The following is a 25091-nucleotide window of genomic DNA, read 5'->3' as shown; positions in this document are numbered from 1 at the left end:
AAATTGCAAAAGAAGGGTCACGGCCTTGAAAAAAGGATGGCGAAAGTCGAATAAGGACCAACCATGAAACCATATGCAGTTGTCTGAGGTATTACCAACAGACCCCATGAGCGAATGGTTCCCAAGAATAGAGCACAGTAAAACAAATTTAGTGGCTTCTCGTTTTAAAAGTCCCCACACCACATGGGATACAAGTTGGGTTCATAAATGATGTATGTTTTTGCACCCACAATTGCCAAGGGGTGATGCGAACTCTTCCCTTTCTTGCAAGTTTTGCAACAAATAACATGGGCGAACCCACCATTAAATATATACCACAGTAGACATTTTTTCAAAGTATCATACTAGTCAAAAATGCAGGTACCAAATGTGACATTATCCTATTTTATTTATGCAAGAGAGACGTAGTGAGTATGGTATTGTGAGTTTAATGCGGCTTCCACGATTGAGCAGAAGAAATTTGGTTTACACATTCAGCACTTCCGTCATCATAAGTAAATAGTATAACACAACCGAAATTGACAGATTTCAACCCTAGTTTTCCACAAATTAATATCTATACAACAACTATTTTCCACTCCCATTTTCACTCGATTAAATGTCATTCAGCATCCATTCAACCTTCATAGATATGCCAAGTTTCAACTCTTCATACTTGGACCCGCAATTGTCTTTGAGCACCCGACTGCACCTTGATCAATTGACTTCCCACTAAAAAGTTGCAAAGACGCCGAACCACTTTTCCTCAGTTCACCGGGAAATTCTTTACTCGAATTAACCTTCACAAAGATATTTTTCTTCATGCGACTCTGGTTAAGCAATAGCATGGTACTCCGTGGGGGAGGCTGCAAAGCCCCTTGAACACAATCTCCCACCTGTGCACAGCTCCAAGATCTTGATGGCCCATCCTCAGAAAATGGTCTAAGCCTTGAGATGCTATTCCTAAACCTAGATAAGACTCGGTTCTCTGGAGAATTTTGCTCTTCGAGTTTGAAACATACAGGACAAGGAGGGTCACTTATACGAGTCTTTTGTGTTGCCTGCTCCAAACATTCTACATGGAAAGTGTGCCCGCATGAAAGAACCCCGGCAACAGGCATGTCACTACTTCTTACAATCCTACGAGCACTCCAAGGCGATCTCTGTGAGAGATATCTCTCGCACAAACCACATTTAAAACCACTAGATGGGACACATGATCGGCTGAACACCAAAGGTTCAAATTGCTCAGAAATATCTGCAATATCATTGCTGCTGCTAGCACTGCTCCAGTTATGGGCATCTCTCTGTGGTGTGGCTGTATCATCTGAAAGCCCTGCAACTGTAGACTCCAAGGCTTCTGTGGAAGGAGTCTCCGTGGGAAAGGACAAGGGGTGAATAGGCTTGGACATAAAGCAATACCGACTTGAAATATTGCGATGAGATGACAAGCATTGCCTGACCATGGGCTCAGACTCACTACTGTCCGAATAAGATGAAGTGGAGACTCCACTATCTGCATTTGTTGAAGTCCCCTGCAAAATTCCATCAACCTAAGGAATAAATTCTAGGGAAACATTATCAACTTAACAACAGTGTGAAGATGAGAATAAGGTACCTCAACAATAGAAGTGAAGGGTAATTGCTCACCAACTTGATCTAACATGGAAAAGACAACAATAAGTTGGTTCAGTCAAAGCTGATGGAAATAATTCGAACTTTTTTCAAATATGCCTCCAAAATTCAATTTTTAAAATTTAAGTGCATTAAAAGAGTATTTCCAACCGTGTCCCACCCTAGGTACAGTAGCTGACAGAAATGCCTTGAGAAATGACTATGCAGAGCACCTTAATATTATTGCGAATCTCATTGCTCTATAGGTTCAGTTTAGCTTAGAAATTAGGTCTAGGACTAAAATCAGTAAAGAATGTTTTAGTCTTGTAATTCTAACTCCATCAAAGACAAGATAAGCCTACAGTACATTAGAATTATCAATGGGTACGGAACTGATTTGGCTGTTGGACATCACAGTTATTTAACTGAAAAGTAATGAGAAGGCAATAGACACCATTACAATCTATAACTATAAAAGAAACCAAAGCCTTTTATCTTTCACATAATGATTTTCTGAATCTAATGCATCTGAGGAAAAATGACAGACAATTATAAAATTATGTCTACAAGGCTTCAGATATATAAAAAGCAATAAAGGAACAAAGAAAATATATTAAGGCAATTGAAGAAAGTTTTGACGGCTAAATGTAGAATGAAAACCAAGACATAATAAAAGCAAGTCTTCCAATTTCCTCAATGATACAATATTAGGTTCAATAGTTTGTAATCTTATGAGGAACATCGAGGAAGATGTCTCTGAGTTTATCACTCCAACTTTCGTTCGACATTTCCACACTAAGGTCACAGCTAATATTCATGATTGGACAATGAAAGAAAATGCAAATCAAATGCATGGTAATGAATCAGAAGGCATGAAATGGCTATTTCAGGTGCTTAGGCAGGAAATTCAGTTGCATTTTCTTTTAACACTTATTTCAATGCAACCTATATTTGAATGACAGTGTTCTGATAGGAAAGGGGGTGACACCGGACAAGGACCGGAAGTATTAAATAAGAATATCAAATACAACAAGGAGTGGGAGATAACAATGAATAATTCAACTAATCACAGAAACCTACTAACTGAATTACTAAAGCTAGATAGAAACCAGACATACCCGCTCTTCATCTAAAGGGACTAAGAGGAGCACAGCTTGTCCTCGTCATAGGAAGAGATCATATCATTTGAATGTTTGTGAACAAGCTAACATCCTTTTTACAAATCTATTTATTTATAAGCCTCTACTTCATTGTTTCACTTGAGAATCATAAATGACAAGTCTATTTATTTATAAGCCTCAACTTCGTTGTTTCACTTGAGAATTATAAGTTACAAAACCGGGGGGGGGGGGAGTACTGAAAATAATAACCCGATTTCCCATCCAATTTCAGACAAAATATGTTCAGCGAAGGAAAATGGAAGGGTGGAAGTGAATCAAACCTTAGACAATACTGATACAAATTTAACAATGAAAGTGACACTCTTAACTAGCTTACCTATTCTCGTTGCAGTTTCATAATCATCGAGAGTGATTTCTTGTATTACTGGAGGTGTCCACTGTGGACCCAGAGAAATGTCAGATGGATTACTTAAAAAGGTCCCAGCACCATCAGATGCAGAATATTGATGATTGTAAAGAAGGTTTCTCCTCACCCAGCCCCTACTTTCTTTGCTGTTTGGAGATGTAGAAGATCCATACAATTGACTCCCATCATATGAACTATATGACAATCCATCAGGTTCAAAATGGAAATCCCATCTCGAAGGAGGTGGCGAGAAACTGGTATTAGTTCGCCAATATGGCTCCTGAGGGCCTATGGACCACTCTCTACTGGCTGCATTAGGCCCATGCGGCCTTGCAGCCACACAACACAGCGACCCCATCTTAGCTATTTTTTGTAAACCTCACAAGTTTTAGTTCAACAAGCTTTCAACTTTTATAAAGCATTCCAACAACTAACTCAAAGAATCACAACATCCTCGAAATATGTTGCGTTCTCTGCAACCATTTTGGTGTTAAGACCCAAACTTCAGTAAATATAAGAATCAAAGAACACACCAACTTCATCAGTGAAGTATGTTAAAAGCATGCATTTCATTGCAAGCATGTTAAGCTTCTCATCGATTCCTTCTGAGAGTTGGTCACTACCATCAAAACAGAAATCTGGCAGGAAAAAGTAAAAAGCACAATTAGATGTAAAAACCATGCCTCTAAGCAACTGAAATTTAAAATGAATGAGGAGCGAAAATGTCCTTCTAAGTTAATGATCAAACAGACTTTCATCATATTATTTGCCAAACATCCACTATCCAACTTCCTTGCAGTTAATCCAAAAATAGAAATGGCAGCAGTAAATTTTAATACTTTCAGACGAACTAAGCAAAGTTATTGTCAAGTAACTATATAAAAAAAAATCGATATTTAAACTTCACATAGTCATAAAGAAAAGAACCTAACAGCTTAAAAATGCAAATTTTTCATAATTTATGAACTTCGGGAAATTGAAAAACCTAAATGGAAACCAAGTAGAGGTAACAAAATGTAGCAAAGAAGCCAAAAAATGAAAGATAATTGAACAACTTTAAAGAACAGTTCATAGAGATTGGGAGCTGTGATTATGCAAGTAATTAAAACCAAAATTTTAAATCAACTAACATTAATGAGAAAGCTAGAAAAAAAAAACCATAAAAAAACTAAAAGAACAAAGTGAGTGTGGGAACTTACGATTTCAAGGAGACGAACTGCAATCGGGAAGGAATGCGTGGTGATTTTAGATAAAGGAGAACAACCCTAATTTAATGTGTTTTTTCTATTTTCAAATTAGGACCTCCTTTCTTTGTGTATTTATAAAACTATCCCAAGTGGCTTTTTTTTCCTACAACTTTTACTCACTGGGAGAGAACGTAGCTTAGACGATAAACAATCGTAAATTTCGAACGTAAACATAAAACGAATATGAATAATATCAATTTATGTAACTAATTAAATCAATACCTCATTTACGCTTATTGATTATACTTAATTATTGATAATATATGATATGTTTACAATGATTGATTAATTAAGAGCAGCTTAATTAAAAATTGAAATAAATTCATACCTACCTAATCATATTCTTTGCACTGGCTGGCAACCATTATCAATTTAATGGCAACAATTCGACTCATTTGCAAAATGATCCTACATGTTTTATCTGTCCAACTTTTTGCCCTCCAAAAGTTCTAATTTTTCGAATATGCCCACTGCAAGACAAGCATTGGAACATATCTAATTATACTTGACTTTAGAACTAACCGTGTTAACATCTTTGACAGAACATAAGACAAGTGATCCGACGACAGCATCAATAAAAGAATCACCTAGGGGAACAAGGGACGGATCGCAAGGGATGGACGGAAGCAATCACCATCTCTTAAAAATTTTAAATTAATATATATTTTAGAATTTTTTATGTACTTTTAATTGATAATATGTTTTCGTTATTTTAGAATTTTATAAATTCACCTTCTAATATAAGATAATGTATTTGACCTGAGTGGAACAAACTCTTCAACCTGTATAAATGCAGCATATTGTTTATTAGTCTCCGTTTACATAGAAAGGCATCAATTTCTCATCACTTATTGCCATTGATTAAACTCACAGCTTCCACAAAAATGAAAATTCCTGGCCAGTAAACAAACCGCCTTCGCCGCTGTTGGAGCATACATCTCCATCTTCAAGAACATGACTATGTAGCCTCTAGGTAGTAATGGACCAATGAGACTAATAAGACGGTTTTTCTTTTAAAAATTTAAAATTTTATTAACAATTTGTTTTAATCCTAAATTTATCTCTTAAAATATTATAAATTTACTTTATTATCGTAAAATTTGAAGTCGTATATGCCTACTGCTTACTGAACTTTGGTGGCAGTAGCACAGCAGATGACATTTCTCGAGCAGGAAGCATGCACAAGGACAGTGCTGCTGCAAAATTATTGGTTGAAGGTGGGATGGAGCACAAGGACTTAGATCAGCCCATCTTTAACAACAGTAGTGCATCAAACAATCTAATTAAAAAGTCAACGTTTTAGGAGTCGAAACGAATCGTGTTGTTTAAAAGGAAAAGTATCTGTCGGTCACGTGAACGCGCGGTAACCGCTTCGAACCCTAAAAAGATCATTCACCAACCGCAGATATTTCTGAAAGAGCATACATTATATTTCCCGATACAGAATCCGACGTTCGTTCCGTTCCTCTGTTTCTCCGTAATTTCCCTTCAACTTCTTTACTTAATTTCTTTTTCCTTCTACATATTCGATATGCTTATTTCTAGTTATTACTTGTTCGTTCAGTTTTTTTTATTCTTTTTATTGTTATAATTATCATGTTACGATTTATGTGTTTAAGAAAGTTTAGGAATTTATTCATTTTTATTTTTTTATCCAATTTTTGGTTTTGGCATGCTGCAGTTAATTTAAGTTGTTATAAAGATCGAGAATTTGAACTTAAGGCGATTGTAATGGCTGGTCAAAGAAATGATTACGGTAAAAGATCCCATTTTCAGCCTGAATATGCTGGAAATGGAGGAGGAGGGAGTAAAAGGAGGAACGAAGGCGAGGAAAATGAACATCATGGGATTGGGCCTGAAGACACCGTTTACCGTTATTTATGTCATGTCAAAAGGATTGGTAGTATTATAGGAAGAGGTGGTGAGATTGTGAAACAGTTAAGGTCAGATAGTAGGTCAAACATTAGGATTTGCGAAGCTATGCCAGGTTGCGAGGAGAGGGTGGTTATGATTTATAGCTCTAGTGAGGAAACAAATCCCCTCGGTGACGGTGACGATGAGCTTGTTTCGCCTGCTCAGGATGCTTTGTTTAGGGTACATGATAGGGTTGTTGCTGAAGAGTTGCCTGCCGATGAGGATTTCGAAGAACAAACACACGTGGTTACTGTGAGAATGCTTGTGGCATCTGATCAGATTGGCTGTGTTATTGGGAAAGGAGGACAAGTGATTCAAACTATAAGGAGCGAAACACATGCTCAAATTCGGGTTTTAAGTAATGAGCATTTGCCTCCCTGTGCTTTGAGTTCTGATGAGCTTCTTCAGGTAAAGTTGTTTTCCTTATGTGAAAAGATATACTATGCGTTTTATGCGTCATTTTAATAAATAGGAGAAAGGATGTTAGTTGTTTAACTGAATTTTATCCCTTGTAGATTTGATTTTGTAATCAATATGGCTAGACTTAACCGAATTATGGTGATGTATGGGTATGAGTCATGAGAAGTGTTTGAATGTGACTTCTTTAAAAGGAAATCAGCCGTATCTTGATGATACATTGCGCCCACAATTTCGGCTTGTCTTCCCAGAAAAGAAAGAGTTTTATTCCTAAATTTGTATGTTATTCTGTTGTTAATGGTGGGATTTGGAAGATCTGTAGATTGATCTTCATGAGGCTTCTGTTCTGACTAGGCAGTTCTTACCTTAAAATTTGTCCTCATGTTGTAACTGTATATTGATATACTCATTAATAATGTATGAGTTGTATGCTTATTAGGGGATTTTGAATCATCTCATGGCCTTTTTGTGTACTCATTCAATTTCTCTGTGGGGATTTCAGATAGTTGGAGAGCCCTCAGTCGTGAGGAAGGCTCTTTATCATGTTGCATCTCGCCTTCATGATAATCCTTCAAGATCCCAGCACTTGCTTCTCTCCTCTCTATCTAATATGAATCCACCTGGTGGGATGTACATGAATGCTCCCCTTATGGGTTCTTATGGCAATTATTCTTCCAGAGGAGATGATGGCTCTGCAAAGGAATTTTCTCTTCGTTTGGTATGCCCAGCTGGAAATATTGGGGGTGTGATTGGAAAAGGTGGTGGTGTTATCAGACAGATCAGACAGGAGTCTGGGGCATCTATAAAAGTGGATAGCTCCGCAGCAGAAGGAGATGATTGCATTATATTCATATCAACAAAGGAGGTAAGAATACATTAATTCTTAAAATTAGCTACATTATCATTGGGAATTTTATATCAAGAAATTTATATGTCATGCCAAATTATTTATTTCTGCAGTTTATTGGAGACCCATCCCCCACTATCAATGCCGCTCTGCTTTTGCAATCACGATGCAGTGAAAAAACAGAAAGACAATCAGGAGATTCTGTAATCACCACCCGTCTACTAGTTCCAAGCTCACAGGTTGGATGTCTTATTGGTAAAAATGGGGCAATAATATCTGGGATGAGGAATGCTACTAGGGCTAGTATTCGCATACTATCTAAGGAAAACCTTCCCAAAGTTGCATATGAAGATGAAGAGATGGTGCAGGTGAATAGTTGTACTTTTTGGTGTGCACATGCACTCTTCCTGCATCGTTCACTCAATATCATGATCAGACTTTTCTAATCTATGGAATTTTATCTTCTAACGGGTTACAGATTACTGGAAGTCTTGATGTTGCTAGCAATGCTTTTTCACAAGTACTGTTGCGCCTGAGAGCCAATATATTTGAAAGAGAACGAGCAGCTTCCACTTTTTTGCCTGCCCTTCCCTACAATCCTATGTCATTAGATATGTCGGATGGTCCCAAGTTTGGTAACAAAGATGGTCAACCACATAATCGTTCATACTCTTCTTACATGAAGGGATACAGCCCTAGTGATTTGTCTGCAAGTGACAATAAAGGAACTTATGTAAGCTTGTCTTTTATCAAATTCCTCCTTTAACATTTCCCTTCAAAGATGCAGAAGCTTGTTATTATTGGATGCATCTGGTTTTTGCAGCCAGGTGTTTTCTAAAGTACAACGTCTGCATGTGAGAACTATCCATCCCGTTACGTATTTATGTATCCATGCATAATTTTGATTACATGTGTTGATTTCATTACTTCCTTGAATGTTTTATGTTATCATTTTCCAGAGTGGAGGTGACATCTATAGAAATCATGGTGGTCGCAATTCTGGTCGGGGGTAATGTTTACCTATCTAGTTAGAAAATTTTGATCACCTGTGATTTTCTCTAATGTCAATTGTTACGACCTTGCCTGATTTTTAGCTGTCACCAGGTTGTCCAGTGTAAACCAAGTTTCACATAGGAAGCATGGGTATTAGTCCTGGGTTCTAGACTCCACAGGTAAATATGTGTCTCATTTCATTTATTTACTTTGTGCGTATATATGGCAGTTCTTTTGATTCTTTTGCATGAAGATATGAAGAATGACATCTTAAACACTGCCAGCCGTCCTCTGCCAAGGATTCTATTGTACCTTTCCCACTTGTTGCCTTCTCTCCCCAATCTTAAAGTTGTCGCAGATTTTGAAGCCAGACCTTTCCCCTTTTCAATGAAGCCAGCCTAGACCAGAAGACCAGACTAATTGGGTTTGGGAAACTTAGTTCTACTTTGGCCGCCATTGTGCGTGTCTTGGATGACCAAGAATAAGATTATTTGATGATGCAAATCACCATTCAATCATTTTTGGCCTGGACTTCATGATTTTCAGGCTCTGTAATTCCCAATAATTTGCTTTCCATGTAAAAACCCTTAGACTTGTTTGACTTTTGGCACTTTGGCTGATGAAGTGGTTTTTATATTTTATAACGAAGTTAAGGTAGCGTCTAATTGATCAGGATTTTTCGTGTATGCATGTGGTTTGTGAATTGCATCAGATATGGAAGTTTATGTTGCTGTAGTCCTAAGACCAGTATAAATTTAGCAGACATTTTGTTGGTGTAAATGCCACCACATTTTGGTTTCTTGATTACATTTTTACGTGTAGCTAAACTGGCTGGTGCTTTTCTGGGTGTACTGGTCCCTTTTCTTCTCTTGAAGAGGAGAGACCATGTTTCTGTTGAACAAAGTGCTTTTAAAAATTATTCCTTAATATAATGATCTGAGATTTGAGCTTTGCATAAAATGTGGAAGTGATATACGAGTGGTATGAACTTGTAAATCACTAAAGCACAGAAAAAGCTAGAAAGGGAGATAAGGTAACCTGAAATGGAATCGATTGAAGGGGTAGGTATATTCTTGGTACTGCTTCCTCATTCTCTTATCCTGTGTAAGCAGCTTCAGTTATTTTGTTACTTTGGCAGGTGGTTTATATCATTGACTTCCACTGGTTGGGAGCTGGTTAGTTGTATGTACTATACTAACTGGTAAGTGACTTTTGTAGTCGATTACAATCTGTTTCTGTTTTTGTTAATACACAAAATACAGTTGGTCCGCTTTTCGCAACGCTCCTTCAGGTGGTATGGGGATCGCGTCTCGACTTAATGTGAATTTTACCTTTTTGAAGTCGTCACCAATATTTTTGGATTAGGTAAGGTTGAATACCTAAATGTTACCTTTAACCGGATTTACATCTTACCATAGATTCTTTTGAAAGGGTTCGAGAGTCGATTACATGTGAGGAAAGATGAGCATCCCTACGTTACCCTTTCGGTACAACACGGTTACTAGTTGTTGTGAAAATTGAGGTTAGAGCCAAAATTTAAAGAACATATCCAAATTATTTACTTTTGAGTTTTTTACTATAAAATATAATAAATTATAGTTATCAAAATAATTAAAAAAATAAAAATGAATGATATGGGTCAAATATGCAAAAGTAAAAAAAAGAGCTTACATACACCACAATAAGGGAAACAATATAAAATATACATGAAAAGATATGTTAATACTGAAATTAAAATAAAAAGGAAAATGTACAAGAAATGTAAGAATAAATAATTAAGACATAGATATGAAGTGATTCAAAAATATAAAATAAATAAAAAAGTTAAAAAATATTTATTAGTATGTGTGATTTTTTTAAATAAAGGAGAGAAAATCAAATTGATGTGAATAAAATAAAATCTTAACAATAAATTGAGTATAAAAAAATAGAAAATAATCATAATAAGTCAATTTTTTTTAAACTGGTATACGATAGGTTTGATGATTTTTTTTCTAAAAAATCAATTTAAATAAATTAAAAAAAAGAAGATTAAAATAAATTAAGATAAAAGGATCTAGTTAATTTTTGTGTGGAAAATATGGATGAATTTTAGAAAGAATTATCTCCTACCCATGTGGATCTCATAGGAATCCGAATCAGGTCATTGGATCATTCAATTAAAATCAAGAAAGGAAATAACCATCCATAATAAAAAAAGGTTAAAACAAAAATTAAACAAGTTTACAAAAAGGAAAAAAATGTTAAAATGGCATTATCCTTCAACGAGTTTCATTGGAGAGACTCGAAGTGAGCTAGATCTAAGAAAGATAATCACCTCTTGTTCATCGACCTTCTTTCTCGGTGATTTTTGAATAAAAATAATTTCGAAATCGACTAAAATAAACTCAAGAAAAAAATAAGAATAAGAATTACCTTGAAGTAAATGTTCTCTTTTATTGCTCTTGTTTCTCAAATTACAACACTTTCGGTGATTCTCTCATCTCTCTTTTCTTTTCTTTATTCTACTATCTTTTTATCTCTTTTTTTCCCCTCTCTTTCTCTCTTTCTCACTGTGCCTAATGAGACAGAGAAGGCCACTACTTATAGTCGAGCCTCCAAACATCCAATGGTATAGATTATTTACATCGACGGCTAAGATGTGCCTAAATAATACAAGATCTTCTTATCTAAGGAAATAATATCTAATATCATCTATTCAAATCAATTAGCATATTATTTTCCAATGATATGAGACCACACTGAATATGACAAGATTCCTCTAGGATATACTCTGATACAATGGCACTTTTTTTTCACCATGGTCAATGTGAACGGGCTCTCTTGCAATCATATAAGTCTAGGGTCCAGACAAAAATTGGTTATTACAACTGTCCCTCTTTGCCCATTAGTGTGTAACGTGAATAGAGCAAAGATAAAAAATGACCAATTTTTGTCATGTTGATGTAACTTCGTTCCTTGGTGTTCTCACTTTCTTTTAACCTTTGATTGATATGCTCTTTCATTTTTTTAGAATCTTCAAGAAGGATGGGCCATTTTGAGTCCATTTTAAGGGCTTATCTCCATCTTCTACATCTTCAAGTAACTGGGTTTGAAAATATTAGTCTAGTTTGTCTTGGTCTCAAAGTAATTGAATCAGCAAAAGTCAACATAACCATTGGTTAGTATGTCTATGAATATGCTTTTTGAGTTCAATATCAATCTTCGTGAAGTTAAAATTTGACTCAAGAAAAATATGCAAACCCTCTGCTGGTTAAGTTAGATGAAAATAACTCCTCACTTTTAAGTTAAGCTATGTTGTGGATGACTTTTTCGCCATGAAGTTGAGTCGATCTTGGATGACTTGAGCTTGATATCCTTCATCGTGAAGTTGAAATCTAGCTCGAAATCTAAGCTGAAAATAACTCCTTGTTGTTGAGTTAAGCTAAATTATGGTTGGCTTCTTCATCGTGAAGTCGAGTCAATCTTGGATGACTTGAGCATGATGTCCTTTGTCGTGAAGTAGAAATTAGCTCAAAATATGGAATGGGAAATAGCTCCTCGTTTTTGACTTAAGGTAGATCGTAGTTGATTTTGAGTCTTCTTTTAGTCCAATATCATTCGTCGTGAAGTTGAAATTCGAGTTGAAGACCTTGGTTGAAAAATAACTTTTCATTGTTGAGTTAAGCTAAATTTTGGATGACTCATTTGTCATGAAGTTGAGTAGATCTCGTATGACTTGAGCACGATATCCTTCGTCATGAAGTTCAAATCATGGATGACTCATTCTTCTCAAAGTTGAGTCGATCTCGGATGACTTGAGCATGATATCCTTCATCGTGAAGTTGAAATCTAGCTCGAAATCTAAGCTGGATAGTAGCTCTTCATTGTTGAGTTAAAGCTAAATCACAATTGATTTTGGGTTTTCTTCTAGTCCAATATCCTCATCGTGAAGTTGAAATTTAACTTGAAGACCTTGGTTTGAAAATAACTCATCACTGTTAAGTTGAGCTATGTTGTGGATGACTATTTCGTCGTGAAATTAAGTCAATGTTGAATATTCTCTGAGCCCGATATTCTTCGTCGTGAAGTTAAAATCTAACTTGGATAGGCTGTGTTAAGTCAATATCGATTGTTCTTCGAGTTCAATATCCTTCATTGTGAAGTTGAAATTGACTCCTAAAAATATGCAAAATTGTACACATGTGTGTAATATATGAATATGATGTTCTTATGTATACATAAAATGGAATTTTTTTGTCTTAAAGAGAAGTTTCGATATTCTTATGCCAATCTTGATCTTTTTTCTATCTTTGAACCTTCTGAATTCTCGCGACTGACTTCAATCAATGCATTTCTTTTCTTTCAAAAGTTGGAGAAAAGACTTCGAAATGATATCTGAGCCATTCCTCTGAGTACCTATACTTTTCAGAAAATTTTTGTACAGTAATACACAATGATATTTTATAAAGTGAATAAACTATTTGTATTTAAATTCAATGCAAGATGCTAATAAAATTGGTCTCTAAAGGAAATGTTCCTTTTTATTTATATGACTGAAAAAGTTTTTGGAAAGTACATGGTAAACATTTGAAAGAAGAGTAAAAATCAAATAGGTGCCCCAGATATCAATGACGTGGACTCCTTTGAACTGGCACTCCTAGAACGACTCGAGTGTAGCTTCTGTCTAGAGGACCTCGAAGGTTGTGACAATGCATGAAGGATGCAAAATTCCTCCTGAATCAATTAAGTCTTTTGTGCATTAAATCTTCAATAAGATGCCTTTACTGATAATGTCATATTGACTCAAGACCTTTCCGTGTGTGAATCTGAATCGTCACTTAAGTCGTCTCTTTGGGTTTTCAACTTGAGATATTCTTTGGTTTCAAGACACCCTTTACGGATTTTCATCTTGAACCCTTATTTCTTGCTTTTTTCTTTTCATTTTTCCAAATCATGCATTAAAGTTTAAAAAAATGGAAATAAAAGATTAATCTTGATGTGCAGAACATAATCTTTCACTTAGAAATTTATGTATGATTAGAAATGACTTTTTAGGAACGTAACATATGCCATGACTCACGGTTATGAAATAAATAGATAAATAGGCCCAAACACCTGTTCAAGGGTGATTGAACCAAAGTCCAATGCATTCATTCCTCTTTTGCTTAAATCTGCTTCATCGTGTTTTTTCCTCTTCTTCTTTTAGATGTCTCTAGACTGCCCACTTGTGGGATTTTCACCCTAGAGGTCATTTCCTTTTCCAATGTTAGCGACTTTCTTATTGTAACAATATGGATCTTTTAATCAGCTTTTGTTGACCAACATTGTGGTTCGATAAATCTTTGTATGTGCCACATCTTTTCTTTTTATTTGTTGAATTTGGGACCTCAATTTGATTTAAGCACAAGTTACTCTCGTGTTTGAAATATTTTTTATCATTATTGATTTGATTTTAATCTTCAAACATGTTATACCTGGTCAACCTTGCGGTGTTTTATTGTTGATTGTCTTCACGGATGTGAGCAAAATTTTCTTTCTCATTGGTCTCAATGTGGGGAGTGATCTTTGATTAGGATTAAATCCAAAGAAAAATATTTCAGGCTCAAATGGGGACATCAATGGATTAATGACTTGTTTTTAGTGAATAAAAGATTAATTCTGAACCTCTTTCACAAAATTTTTATGTATGAAATGATGAATGGATTTGTTTCACTATCATTTCACTATCATCATTCATCTCATCTGGTCTTCAAGATGTTTGATATTCTCTTCTATCTTTCTCATCTTGTCCTCTTCATCAAAGTCTGGAATGCGATAATCCTTGGGATTATTTTGGGGATTCGTTATTGAAGTTTGTACTTTTGTAGCAAAATGAATCCCTTGGTATCCTAGCAGATTTCCAAGTGTGATCACTAAATTTAGAATGGGTTGTACAACCTCTTCTTCAGATGCCCCCGCTCTTGGGATGTTTGTTAAGTTCAACCCTGTCAGTCTTGTCACGATTTGGTCAACTAGAGAGTCTTGATTTTTGGTGATGGTGTTCAAAGTATTATGATGATTCTAACTTATCTATTCTTCCAGCTCATTTTGTAATTTCAACATGTTGTTTTCAAGCTGAGCAAGTCTTGCTTCTATTTTTTTTAAGGGGGTTTTATGAGGATGTGACTTGTTCCTTTTATCAAAAAAATATTCTCTATTAGTCGATTTTATTTTAACAATGAATGCATATTAATGCAAAATTTTTAAAAAAATGCAAAATGATATATGCATGAAAATTCGAGGTATTGATCCAAAAGTGTTTGTCATAATAAATAGCCTTCATTGGGACAAAAGTGTTATTACAATGAGACCAAAAATATTTTAAAGGTATACTTGAGCTAAATCTTTTAAACACTGGACAACTTGTAACATGTTAACATGCATTCTTTCTTCGTTTGTCACTGGTTGAATACCTTGTTTCATTACCTCAACTTATTTTGCTAAATCATACATGTGATGATCGTCCTGTGAACATGATCTAAGAATTCACGAATGAAATATCTTGCTTTCACTTTACATTTGGCCTTTTCTTAAGGACACTACCACTGTAGACCTCCACTACAGGGATTATTTGGAGCTTACTTACCTTTCTCTTTTATCTTTCCATGATGTTCTAAAGGTTTCATGTTCAATGCTTCCTTGTTCATTATACTTTTGGGGAGACCTCTTTAATCTCATAAACTTTTATTTGACTTGATCTACTCACGTAATCCTTTTCAGGTTTGAAATGAATTTGATATGTCTAGACTCTTTTAAAGTGCAAAAAAATCGTGCATTTCTCGATAGTGGGTGTCATATTCTTCCTTGTTAAAGTTGAAGCAAATGTATCCCTGATTCCAAAACTAAATCAAGGCTCAGATTAAAGCCTCATTTACTTTGATATAGAGCATATGTGTAATGTCACTAAAACATTTATAGAACTTCTGCTTATTCTCATGCTTCTACTTGCTCCACATTCTTCACAGCTCCTGGACATCATTCTTCTTGAGGCTGATTGAAGCGTAGCCAACCAAATTTGACACGTATCCGTCTTGCAGATTGTTCCATTTATCTTTCCGAGTCTTTTTAGACCATAGTCTTACCTTTTTGTTTTTAACCTCTTGAGTCACAACCCATTTCTCCATTAATGAAAACTATTCAGATTTGAAAAACACTTCGCGACTCAACACCTCTATGTGATGGTGCAAATGATAAGAAATAAAAAACAAAAGGAAAAAGTTAGTAAGGAAAATTAATAATTAAAATCAAATAATAATTCCTACCCCACATGCTTTTGTTCATACTCGAACATGGTTTCTATCCCACATGTTTTTTGATTGAATAAATCCTAACCGCATATATTTCTAGTTCGCATGCTTTGAACAGTGAATTTAAAGCAAGAAAATAGATAATTCATCCTAGGTTTTGAATGTGGCTTCAGGGTGGGCTCTAATTTCTCGCAGCAACATAGTTTGGTTATAAAAAAGGGACCCAAGTTTTCCTTGTTGGTGCCCCATTAGGACTACAAGACCCTCGGTTCTAAACCCATCACAAGCTCGTGTGAATTAAGTTAAATTTGAGAGGATTCATTCACCTATGCCTGTACGAAGAATAAATCCTCACGAAAACATAAGGTATATGAACCCTGAAGGTTACTTACTAGACCTGTGCGGAGAATAAATTTTCACGAAGGCGTCACTTTCACCCCAACCTAAATAGGGACGAATCTCGAGTATAGAGCTTAAGAGATGTAATGGTTTTTTTTTAAAAAAAAAAATCTGAAATCACTGAAATACACATCAGTATAACTATTTACAAAAATAAAAATAATCTCAAATGTAAATTTAAAAGGATCTAAAAATTAAATAAAGACTCAAACTTACACTTTTCTCTTTAAAAGACAATGAATAACCAATTATGGCTTGACTCTCTTCATGTCCCAACGGAGCCGCTAAGATGTCGCAACGGTCCTTCAGGTGGTCTTAGGATCATGTTTCGACTAAAAGTGAATTTTACCTTTTTGGAGTCGTCGCCAACCTTTTTGGATTAGGTAAGGTCGGTTACCTAAATTTTACCTTTAATCGGATCTACAGCTTACTAGAGATTCACTTGGAATGGTTCGGGAGATGTGGGGAATGATGAACACCTCCACGTTACCCTTTTGGTACCAACATGATTACAAGTTATCTTAATACTGAAAATTGAAGTTAGAGCCAAAATTAGTAGAAAAGATCCAAATTATTTACCTTTGAATTATGTTACTGTAAAATACAATAAATTAAAGTTATAAAAATAATTTAAAAATAAAAATGAATGATTTAGGTCAAATATGCAAAAGTGAAAAAAAAGTTATAGGCACCACACTAAATGAAAACATATATATAAAATATACATGAAAAGATATGTTAATACTGAAATTAAAATAAAAAGGAAAATTTACAAGGAATGTAATAATAAATAAATAAGACATGGATACGAAGTGCTTTAAAAATATAAAATAAACAAAAAAAGTTAAAAAAAATATTTATTAGTATGTTAGTTTTTTTTTTTAAAAAGGAAAGAAAATCAAATTGATGTGAATAAAATAAAATCTTAACAATAAACCGATTATAACAAAAATAGAAAATAATGGAAAATAATCAAAATAAGTCAAGAATTTAAAAAGAAAATGGTATAGGACAGGTTTGATGATTTCTTTTCTAAAAAAAATAAACATAAATTAATTAAAAGAGAAAGAAGGTTGAAATAAATTAAGATAAAAGGATCCAATTAATTTTTTTAAAACATATGGATGGATTTTGGAAAGAATTATCTCCTACCCACATGGATCTCATAGGAATCTAAATCAGGTCATTGGATCATTCAATTAAAATCAAGAAAGGAAATAACCATCCATAATAAAAAAAGGGGTTAAAATAAAAATTAAACAAGTTTAGAAAAAGGAAAAAAAATGTTAAAATGATATTATCCTCCAACAAGTTTCATTGGAGAGTCCCGAAGTGAGCTAGATCTAAGAAAGATCTCAACCTCTTGTGTATTGGCCTTCTCTCTCGATGGTTTTTGAAAAAAAATAATGTCGAAATAGACTAAAATAAACTCAAGAAAAAAATAAGAATAAGAATTACCTTCAAGTAAATGTTTTCTTTTATTGCTCTTGTTTCTCAAATTACAACGTTTTCGGTAATTCTCTCTTCTTTTTTGTTTATTTTACTCTCTTTTCCTCTTTTTCTCATTGTACCTAATGAGACGGAGAATATCACTATTTATAGTTGAATCTCCAAATATCTAATGGTTTAACTTATTTATAATCGACGGCTAATATGTACCTAAATGATACAAGATCTTTTTATATAAGGAAATAACATATAATATAATCTAATAACATCAATTAACATATTATTTTCCATTGACAGGAGATCACATTGAAAATGATAAGATTTTCTGGGATATTCTCTGATATGATAACACTTTTATTTTCACCATAATTAATGCGAACGGACTCTCTTATATTCAGATAAGTTTAGAGTCCGAACAAAAAATAAATATTACACCGCTATAACATAAAAAAGTGAATCCTGATCTATCTGGTATTTAAATGTTACAATTAATGTTCCCATTGCTATATGTTTGCTTTGATACTGATTTATACATGTCGATTAATCGTTCCTATTTCTATCTTTCGATTATACGTGTCTTCCATGCACAAACCAATCTGTATGGATATTCAGAAATTCATGTAGGCTTACCGACTTGTATGAATATATGAGAATTCGTTGGAGTTTTATAGCAACCATAGCACTTTATACAGGGATCAAGAATGACCCGACAAGCCTTTAAATTTCTGGAGAAGCCCCTATTTAGAGCTCTCATTTTTCCCGGGTTTTTGCACTGATGGCTAACAGGTTGCTCTATTCTATCCAAGGTGCAGTTTGCTATTAGACAAATCATATTTATTGTTTGGAGAAAGGGGGGATTGAAGTTGCTGTGACTAAACATTATCTCCTTTAATTGCTTTAAAAGCTGCCTTTTCTGATATGCTGCTTTGCTCATCGGGAAAAATAAAACATTGCTGAGCGATCATGTACTGAATAACAGTCGAAAGGATAAAAGTAGAGATAAATGACGTAATGGAGCTTTGATGCTGCTGTTTGAAATTAGAATCGATCCTCATCTTTACAACCACTTTGATCATTAGATGGTAGAAGATAGGATATCCTCAAATTTTGTTATTATGTGCAAGGGGTAATGTTTGGTAGGATATAAATTAAGTTATTTAAGTTTATGAGTAGTATTTTATTTTTTAAATTGGATTTGAATTGAATTGAATACTTTTGTATATAAATAAGATTTATAATTAATCTATAAATTAAAATTATATAATATATTCATAAATATTTGAAGACAAAAATGTGAGGATAAAGTATTAATAAGAATATAAAAGAGTTGATAATAATATGCAATAGGAATTTGTAAAGACTTATAGTTAAAAATTAAATTACATATAAAATTTAAAAGATATAAAAATCTTATTAAAAAAAGAATTGAATTTATACATATATTTTATAATAATTTAAATTTGAAAAAATAATTTAAAATAATTTTTTTAATTTAACAAATTTAAATTTGATTTAAGCTTAATTTGTTAAAAAACTGAATTGATTCAAATAATTTAAAGTAAAAGAAATATTTTTTTTGAGTGAAATCAAATTTTATTTGTTACAACATGTAATTATTATATTAACATTGAATAAGTTTAAAAAAAATGAAATACAAAATTAATAACTAAAGTGAAAATGGATTTAGTTATTAAAATTTGAATGTAGAGTTGATTTGGATAATGTAAATGGAGTATTAATTTAAGTTGATTTGGGATAGTAGGTAGAATATTAAAAAATTCAGAAATTGAATAATATAATTGAATGTGATGCATCCTCGAGTGGGAGTGAATGTACAAGTTGTAGCTGAAAAGTAGGCAGGAAAAGAGCAATGGGTGGTGGGCGGTGATTTCAGAGAAAATGTTATCCCCGACCCATACTCTTCCATCACTCTCCTTTTCCTATTTACATACAAACCATAACCAATCTCTATCCTCTCCATCCCTCTCATTCATATCTCTAAGATTACGACATGTCAAACAAGATGTCATTACAAACCATATTCAGTGTTTAATCCTCCAAGAAAGATCAGAGACATGAGTTGGTAATGGTAACGTGGGTTGATTGAGATCAACTTTTTAGGGTTTGCGTGTGCTGACTCCAAGACACATGGCCTTCACGTATATATATCACCTGCCACTATTGGTTATATGCACCCACAAAAACCTCCACTTTTCTCACTTGTTTATCCATTGCCTGATTTCTTCATCTAAGGTCTAGCATGTGGGAATGAGGTGAAGTAGTGCAGCCAAGGATGATTTGCCGGCTAGGATCTCTCCTCCATATACCATACTTACCTTATGACTCAAACTAATTATCCGGCAAGTTGTCCTTGGCTACACTTCTTTCTCATTTTCACATATTATATCTATGATGATAGTAAAACTGCAAGTGCTGAATACCAAGCACTTTCACATATCAGTAATGGAGAGGGTTCAATCCATATGCTGAAGAGTCGGATCACGTTATCAAGTAAGTTTCTATCCTGGTGTCATCTAATTATATGGAGAGTCATTCATTTTAGCATGTTTACATGTCAATATTGCATATGACCCTTTTCTCTGAGTCCCCTTATCATCTTCGAAAAAATGTGAGTCTTTGTTGTATGCAAGATGCAACCACGCATTACTGTAGCATGTCATGTTCTTGGTTATGGAAGTTGTAGGACTTGGAGTCCAGAAATGAAAAGATTCTCGTGGGAAATGTCGGTCTAAATTTTCCTGCTGGTGATCAAGTTGCAGTATGTGATTTCTCAGATGCAGTGAGAAAAATCCGTGAGTTTCATGTCATAAGAAATAACACAGCACTTCAACCTCATTTTCATTACAAAATCTGAAACTATTCTCTGTACTGAAGCTTCAGCATTTCTTATATAATTGTATGAACATCAGCTACGAAAGAACAAATAATTGTCTTCTTAAGTGTTGATTGAAACTCAACATTCCCCTGATCTTACTGACTGTGAAACACAATTATGGTCACATTGAAGCAAATTGCCAATTGCTTATGTATATCTTCGCTGCAGGCACCGGCGCCTGTGTTCTACCCCAATAATGCCACTAAATCATCTATGGATTTCTCATAGTACAAGTACGATTCGTATACTTTTGGGGTACGGACGTAATAATCTACGAAAATCAGAGGAAAAAAACAAGAATTATTTAGAAATGTTGGCCATTTCAGCTAATTCATAATCTGTGAACATACGTACCTCAGCCATGTTATCCACCAGTTCATTTGTCGTTTTCACGTGTACATCTTTACGGCCTTGGGGCAATGTATTCATGGCGTTCTTCAAATCCTGAGAAAGATAAGCCTGCTTCAGTCGGATATAAAACATGACATACCTCTTCTTCTGGTGACAAACCGGGCTCGAAAAACCGTTCCCTGAGAAACGAATGCGTGCCCCAATTCTCCGCCACTGCTACCGGTGTGCCTTGCAGTCCTAGTGCTGCTAGTGAGGCAGCAACAAACGTTGTTACGAGTTTTCTCCGGTTGCCAATGATCACATTGTTTTGTTGGGGTGGAATCGATTCTCGAATTACGAGGAGGTAGAGTTTGCTGCAATGGTGAGGGTGTGACGAAGTTCTGGTTGACATGGATGGAAAATGTAGAACTAATGAAGGAGCTCATGATTTTTGGATAATAATTAGCTGACCCTATTCCCATAGGTATGGGATAAGGGGAGGTAGGATAGTAGGCTGCCCCTAACGCCAGGTTGAGAGCAGCATCCGTGAAAGACCTCCGTTATGAATTGTCTCAGTGATATTTATGGTCTTACTATGGATTTTGTCCTTCTATTTAATGAAATTTAGAATTTAATCTCTACTTTAATTTTGTTACTACAATTTATTCTCTATTTTTATAATACAAATCATCCCAATCTTTCTCTTTTAGAACATTTTAACAACTTAATTTAAAATAAAAAGTTGAAAATATCAAATTTAAAATTTAAAATCAATTGGACAAGAACTCACAACATTAAACGCAGAGAGTTATACTTTAAATATAACACTTTCGTTATTTTGCACATAATAGTGATTCTACAAACTCAATTAACAAATATAAACCTAATGTTTAGTTTGATGGCGCGTTAGAATTAATCTTTCACCTTAGGTAGACCATTTGAGTTTTAGATGATTAATAATTTGGTGTGTAAAATATAAATATATAAATTTATATTAAAAATGTGATTAGTCTAATTGGTTATCCTCATTTATAAAAATTATATTTTAATAAAAATATTTTTATTTATAATTTTAATCTTAATATTATTATTTTTAAACAAAACAACTTAGAAAATATAAACACCTTGATACACTAAAAATATGGATGTTTATCCTATTACCGGAGCCAACTTGTAGACTATGGTTTCTGTGCAATTAGTAGGCCATGTGACACTCCTCTAGCATTGTCACTTAATATTGATAAAAAAACAATTTATACACGTGGAAATACATAATATACAAATCCTAAAGTTGTTAGATTGCCACTTCATGTAAGACAAACATTAGATTATAATTAGGCAAGCAACCAGTCAAAATTCGACACGTGTTGGGTACTAAAAAGTATTATAAAAAACCAGTGTCCTCGTTCCATTTGGAAGGCAAAACAATCTCCACTCTCCAATTCCATAAAAATGAAAGTTGCTCAAACAATGAAGGTGTTGGCAGTGGCAGTGCTATGGGCTAGTTTGGTATCCACAGTGGAACCACAACCCCCAATTTACAAGGTCACATTCACTGCTAAATCTGCCACCAAAGTATGTACGACGTGTTTATTAAAAGATCTGATAAACTCATTGATAGTCCATGGAAGTGCATTGCAAGGGTTACCCGTGTTGCCCCCCTAGGACTATGTCAGCCACTGATCTCCGCCGATATGTTGTGGTTGAACTCATCAGCAGCGCCAAAAAAGTGTCGCTAGTTCTCGATTCTGTCACGGCGCACCGACCAGGAGGCGGCACATCGTCCCACTGGTTTAAGGATATACCCCCGGCCGTACAAAATCTTTTTCTTCCAGGGCACTACAAGAGTTAATCTTGGTTTCAATGGCAAGTTGCGAAAGCACTTATAGTTTGTGTCCAGATGGTTTCGGAAGCCGCGCGACTGATAGTCATCCAGCAACAGATAGCTGCACTGGCGCCGCTTGTTCCGGGTGGACCTGATAAAACGTTGTATCCGAATGGTGTAATTGTTGCGGAAGACGGCTATCGGATAGAGTAAAATCGCAACTGATAATTTGAGAAAATAAAAATGAAGATAAAAGAGACACAAAATTTACGTGGAAAACCCCTAAAAATATAGGGTAAAAATCACGGGCAACGATAGAAGAATTTCACTATGAGAAAATAGGAATTACAACCTCTCTCGATCTACCAAGGAGAAAACAATGATAATTCTCTCTAGATAAAAAGGAGAAAACAAACTCTCAAGAAACTCTCTAAAATCTCTCTAGTATTAGAAGAAAACTAGAATGCTTTGGGATGGTTTTGAAGCTAAATGAGCTAGGGTATTTATAGTTGAAACTTAAAGACTAATCTTATAAATACCCTAAAGTTTAGTGACTAAAATTTATAATTTACCCATTTAATTTTCAAACATTATTGCACCTAATTTTGACATTGTTGCACCTAATAATATTGCAATCTAATTTTGACATTGCAATATTAGGTGCCTAACTTGAACCAATTTTCCAAGCTTTGACATTTCAACAATCTCCCAATTGAAGATTTGATTGGAACAATCATATCTTCACACAATTCTTTCTACCTTGTACCATCATGTTGCTTATGTCTCTGGCAGGCCACAAGAGGATCGACACCAGGTAAATTTATCAGCGTTGATCGCCTTCGTCATGAAATCTGCTATGTTGTCTTTGGTATGGATCTTCTGTATATCTACCGTTCCTTCTTCCACCTTTTCACAAATGAAATGGTACTGAACTCGTATGTGCTTAGTCCTTGAATGAAATGCTGGATTCCTTGCTAGATGCAAGGCGCTTTGACTGTCACAAAACAGAGAGACATACTCTTGATTGTGCCCAAGCTCCTCTAATAGCATCTTCAACCAAATTTCTTCTTTACTGGCTTGTGTAGCTGCTACATATTCTGCCTCTGTTGTGGACGTAGCCACAACTGACTGCAATTTTGAAACCCATCTTACAGCTCCACCAGCAACTTTGAACACATATCCTGTAGTAGATTTGCTTTTATCCAAATCCCCTGCATAGTCAGAATCTACATACCCATTAATTAGTAAGTTTGATCCTCCGTAACATAATGCAATATTTGAGGTCCCTTTGATGTATCTTAGGATCCTCTTTACTGTATTCCAATGCTCTTTGCCTGGATTCGCCATGTACCGACTAACCACTCCCATTGCTTGTGCAATGTCTGGTCTTGTGCATATCATAGCGAACATCAAACTTCCCACTGCTGATGCATACGGTACTCGAGACATCTCCATCCTCTCTTCTTCACTGTTAGGACTCATACTGGAGGATAATTTGAAGTTAATAGGAAGATGGGTAGAAATTGGCTTACAATCTTACATGTTGAATCGTGACAAGATCTTCTTCAAGTAATTCTTTTGTGAAAGCCAAATCTTCCTATTACTTCTGTCTCGGTGAATTTGCATCCCTAGAATCTTGTTTGCTGATCCCAAGTCCTTCATTTCAAATTCCCTAGCCAGTTGTGCCTTCAATTCTTCAATATGATCTTTGTTGGGTCCTGCAACCAACATGTCATCCACATACAATAACAAAATAACAAAATCGTTATCATCAGACCTCTTGAAATAAGCACAAGGGTCTGCATTAAGTCTGTTGTATCCAAGGCACATAATGAAAGAATCAAATCTCTTATACCAACACCTCGGCGCTTGCTTTAGACCGTACAGAGATTTGTTCAACCTACAAACCAAGTTCTTCTTTTCTTTTTCTTCAAAACCTTCAGGTTGGAGCATATAAATTTCTTCTTCAAGATTTCCATGAAGAAAAGATGTTTTAACATCTAGCTGCTCTAGATGTAAGTTCAATGTAGCACACATTGCCAAAACTACACGAACTGTTGTCAGTCGAACCACAAGAGAAAATATTTCATTAAAATCAATACCTTCTTTTTGAGCATATCCATTGACCACCAGTCTTGCACGATACCTCTCAACTTGATCGTCACCATTTCGCTTGATTTTGAAAACCCATTTGTTACCAATTGGTTTCCTTCCTTGTGGTAGTGGCACAAGGTCCCATGTATTATTTTTATGAAGGGCTTCGATTTCTTCTTGCATCGCCATCATCCACAGTGAAGCATCTGAGCTGTTTATTGCCTCCTGGTATGTTGATGGCTCACCGTCCTCTGTTAAAAGGCAATATGCAATATTACCTTCTATAACATAA

The 25091-nt window shown here is 34.8% G+C and overlaps 2 protein-coding genes and 1 pseudogene across 15 annotated transcripts; 1 reads left to right on the top strand and 2 right to left on the bottom strand.

Moving 5' to 3' along the window:
• Window positions 1-452: 452 nt before the first annotated feature.
• LOC120156441 lies at window positions 453-4388 on the bottom strand. 2 transcript variants are annotated; one of them, XM_039167766.1, is made up of 4 exons: window positions 4320-4388; window positions 3091-3758; window positions 1598-1638; window positions 453-1514 (listed from the first exon to the last, which is right to left on the bottom strand). In XM_039167766.1, the coding sequence occupies exons 2-4, from the start codon at window positions 3476-3478 to the stop codon at window positions 642-644; spliced, it is 1302 nt and encodes a 433-aa protein (XP_039023697.1). In that variant the 5' UTR covers window positions 3479-3758; window positions 4320-4388; the 3' UTR covers window positions 453-641. The 2 variants fall into 2 exon arrangements, with proteins under 2 accessions (XP_039023697.1, XP_039023698.1); XM_039167767.1 differs by lacking the exon at window positions 4320-4388 and having other exon boundaries at window positions 3091-4006.
• A 1352-nt stretch (window positions 4389-5740) lies between these two features.
• On the top strand, window positions 5741-9618 carry LOC120156440 (RNA-binding KH domain-containing protein RCF3-like). 13 transcript variants are annotated; one of them, XR_005519066.1, is made up of 8 exons: window positions 5741-5844; window positions 6049-6689; window positions 7201-7563; window positions 7659-7913; window positions 8024-8286; window positions 8505-8554; window positions 8650-8717; window positions 8910-9345. XR_005519066.1 is itself a non-coding variant. In XM_039167759.1 (8 exons), the coding sequence occupies exons 2-7, from the start codon at window positions 6099-6101 to the stop codon at window positions 8693-8695; spliced, it is 1560 nt and encodes a 519-aa protein (XP_039023690.1). In that variant the 5' UTR covers window positions 5741-5844; window positions 6049-6098; the 3' UTR covers window positions 8696-8717; window positions 8823-9345. The 13 variants fall into 13 exon arrangements, 10 of the variants coding, with proteins under 10 accessions (XP_039023690.1, XP_039023691.1, XP_039023689.1 ...); XR_005519065.1 differs by having other exon boundaries at window positions 8800-9345; XR_005519064.1 differs by having other exon boundaries at window positions 8792-9345.
• An 11102-nt stretch (window positions 9619-20720) lies between these two features.
• LOC120156412 lies at window positions 20721-21326 on the bottom strand (annotated as a pseudogene).
• Window positions 21327-25091: the final 3765 nt, after the last annotated feature.

The sequence above is a fragment of the Hibiscus syriacus genome, unplaced genomic scaffold (assembly GCF_006381635.1).
Source record: "Hibiscus syriacus cultivar Baekdansim isolate YM2019G1 unplaced genomic scaffold, ASM638163v2 tig00111220_pilon, whole genome shotgun sequence".
In the NCBI taxonomy this organism is placed as follows: Eukaryota; Viridiplantae; Streptophyta; class Magnoliopsida; order Malvales; family Malvaceae; genus Hibiscus; species Hibiscus syriacus.
The sequence above is the reverse complement of the archived record's forward strand: the minus strand, read 5'-3'. Positions and strand labels throughout refer to the sequence as shown.

Coding starts and splice junctions, on each gene's coding strand:
- LOC120156441 (XM_039167766.1), bottom strand. CDS start 3,478: ATGGGGTCGCTGTGTTGTGTGGCTGCAAGGCCGCATGGGCCTAATGCA. Junction 1,639..3,090: donor TGAAACTGCAACGAGAATAG/GTAAGCTAGTTA, acceptor TTTCCATGTTAG/ATCAAGTTGGTGAGCAATTA. Junction 1,515..1,597: donor CCTTCACTTCTATTGTTGAG/GTACCTTATTCT, acceptor GGAATTTTGCAG/GGGACTTCAACAAATGCAGA.
- LOC120156440 (XM_039167757.1), top strand. CDS start 6,099: ATGGCTGGTCAAAGAAATGATTACGGTAAAAGATCCCATTTTCAGCCT. Junction 7,914..8,023: donor AAGATGAAGAGATGGTGCAG/GTGAATAGTTGT, acceptor AACGGGTTACAG/ATTACTGGAAGTCTTGATGT. Junction 8,555..8,639: donor GGTCGCAATTCTGGTCGGGG/GTAATGTTTACC, acceptor CCTGATTTTTAG/CTGTCACCAGGTTGTCCAGT.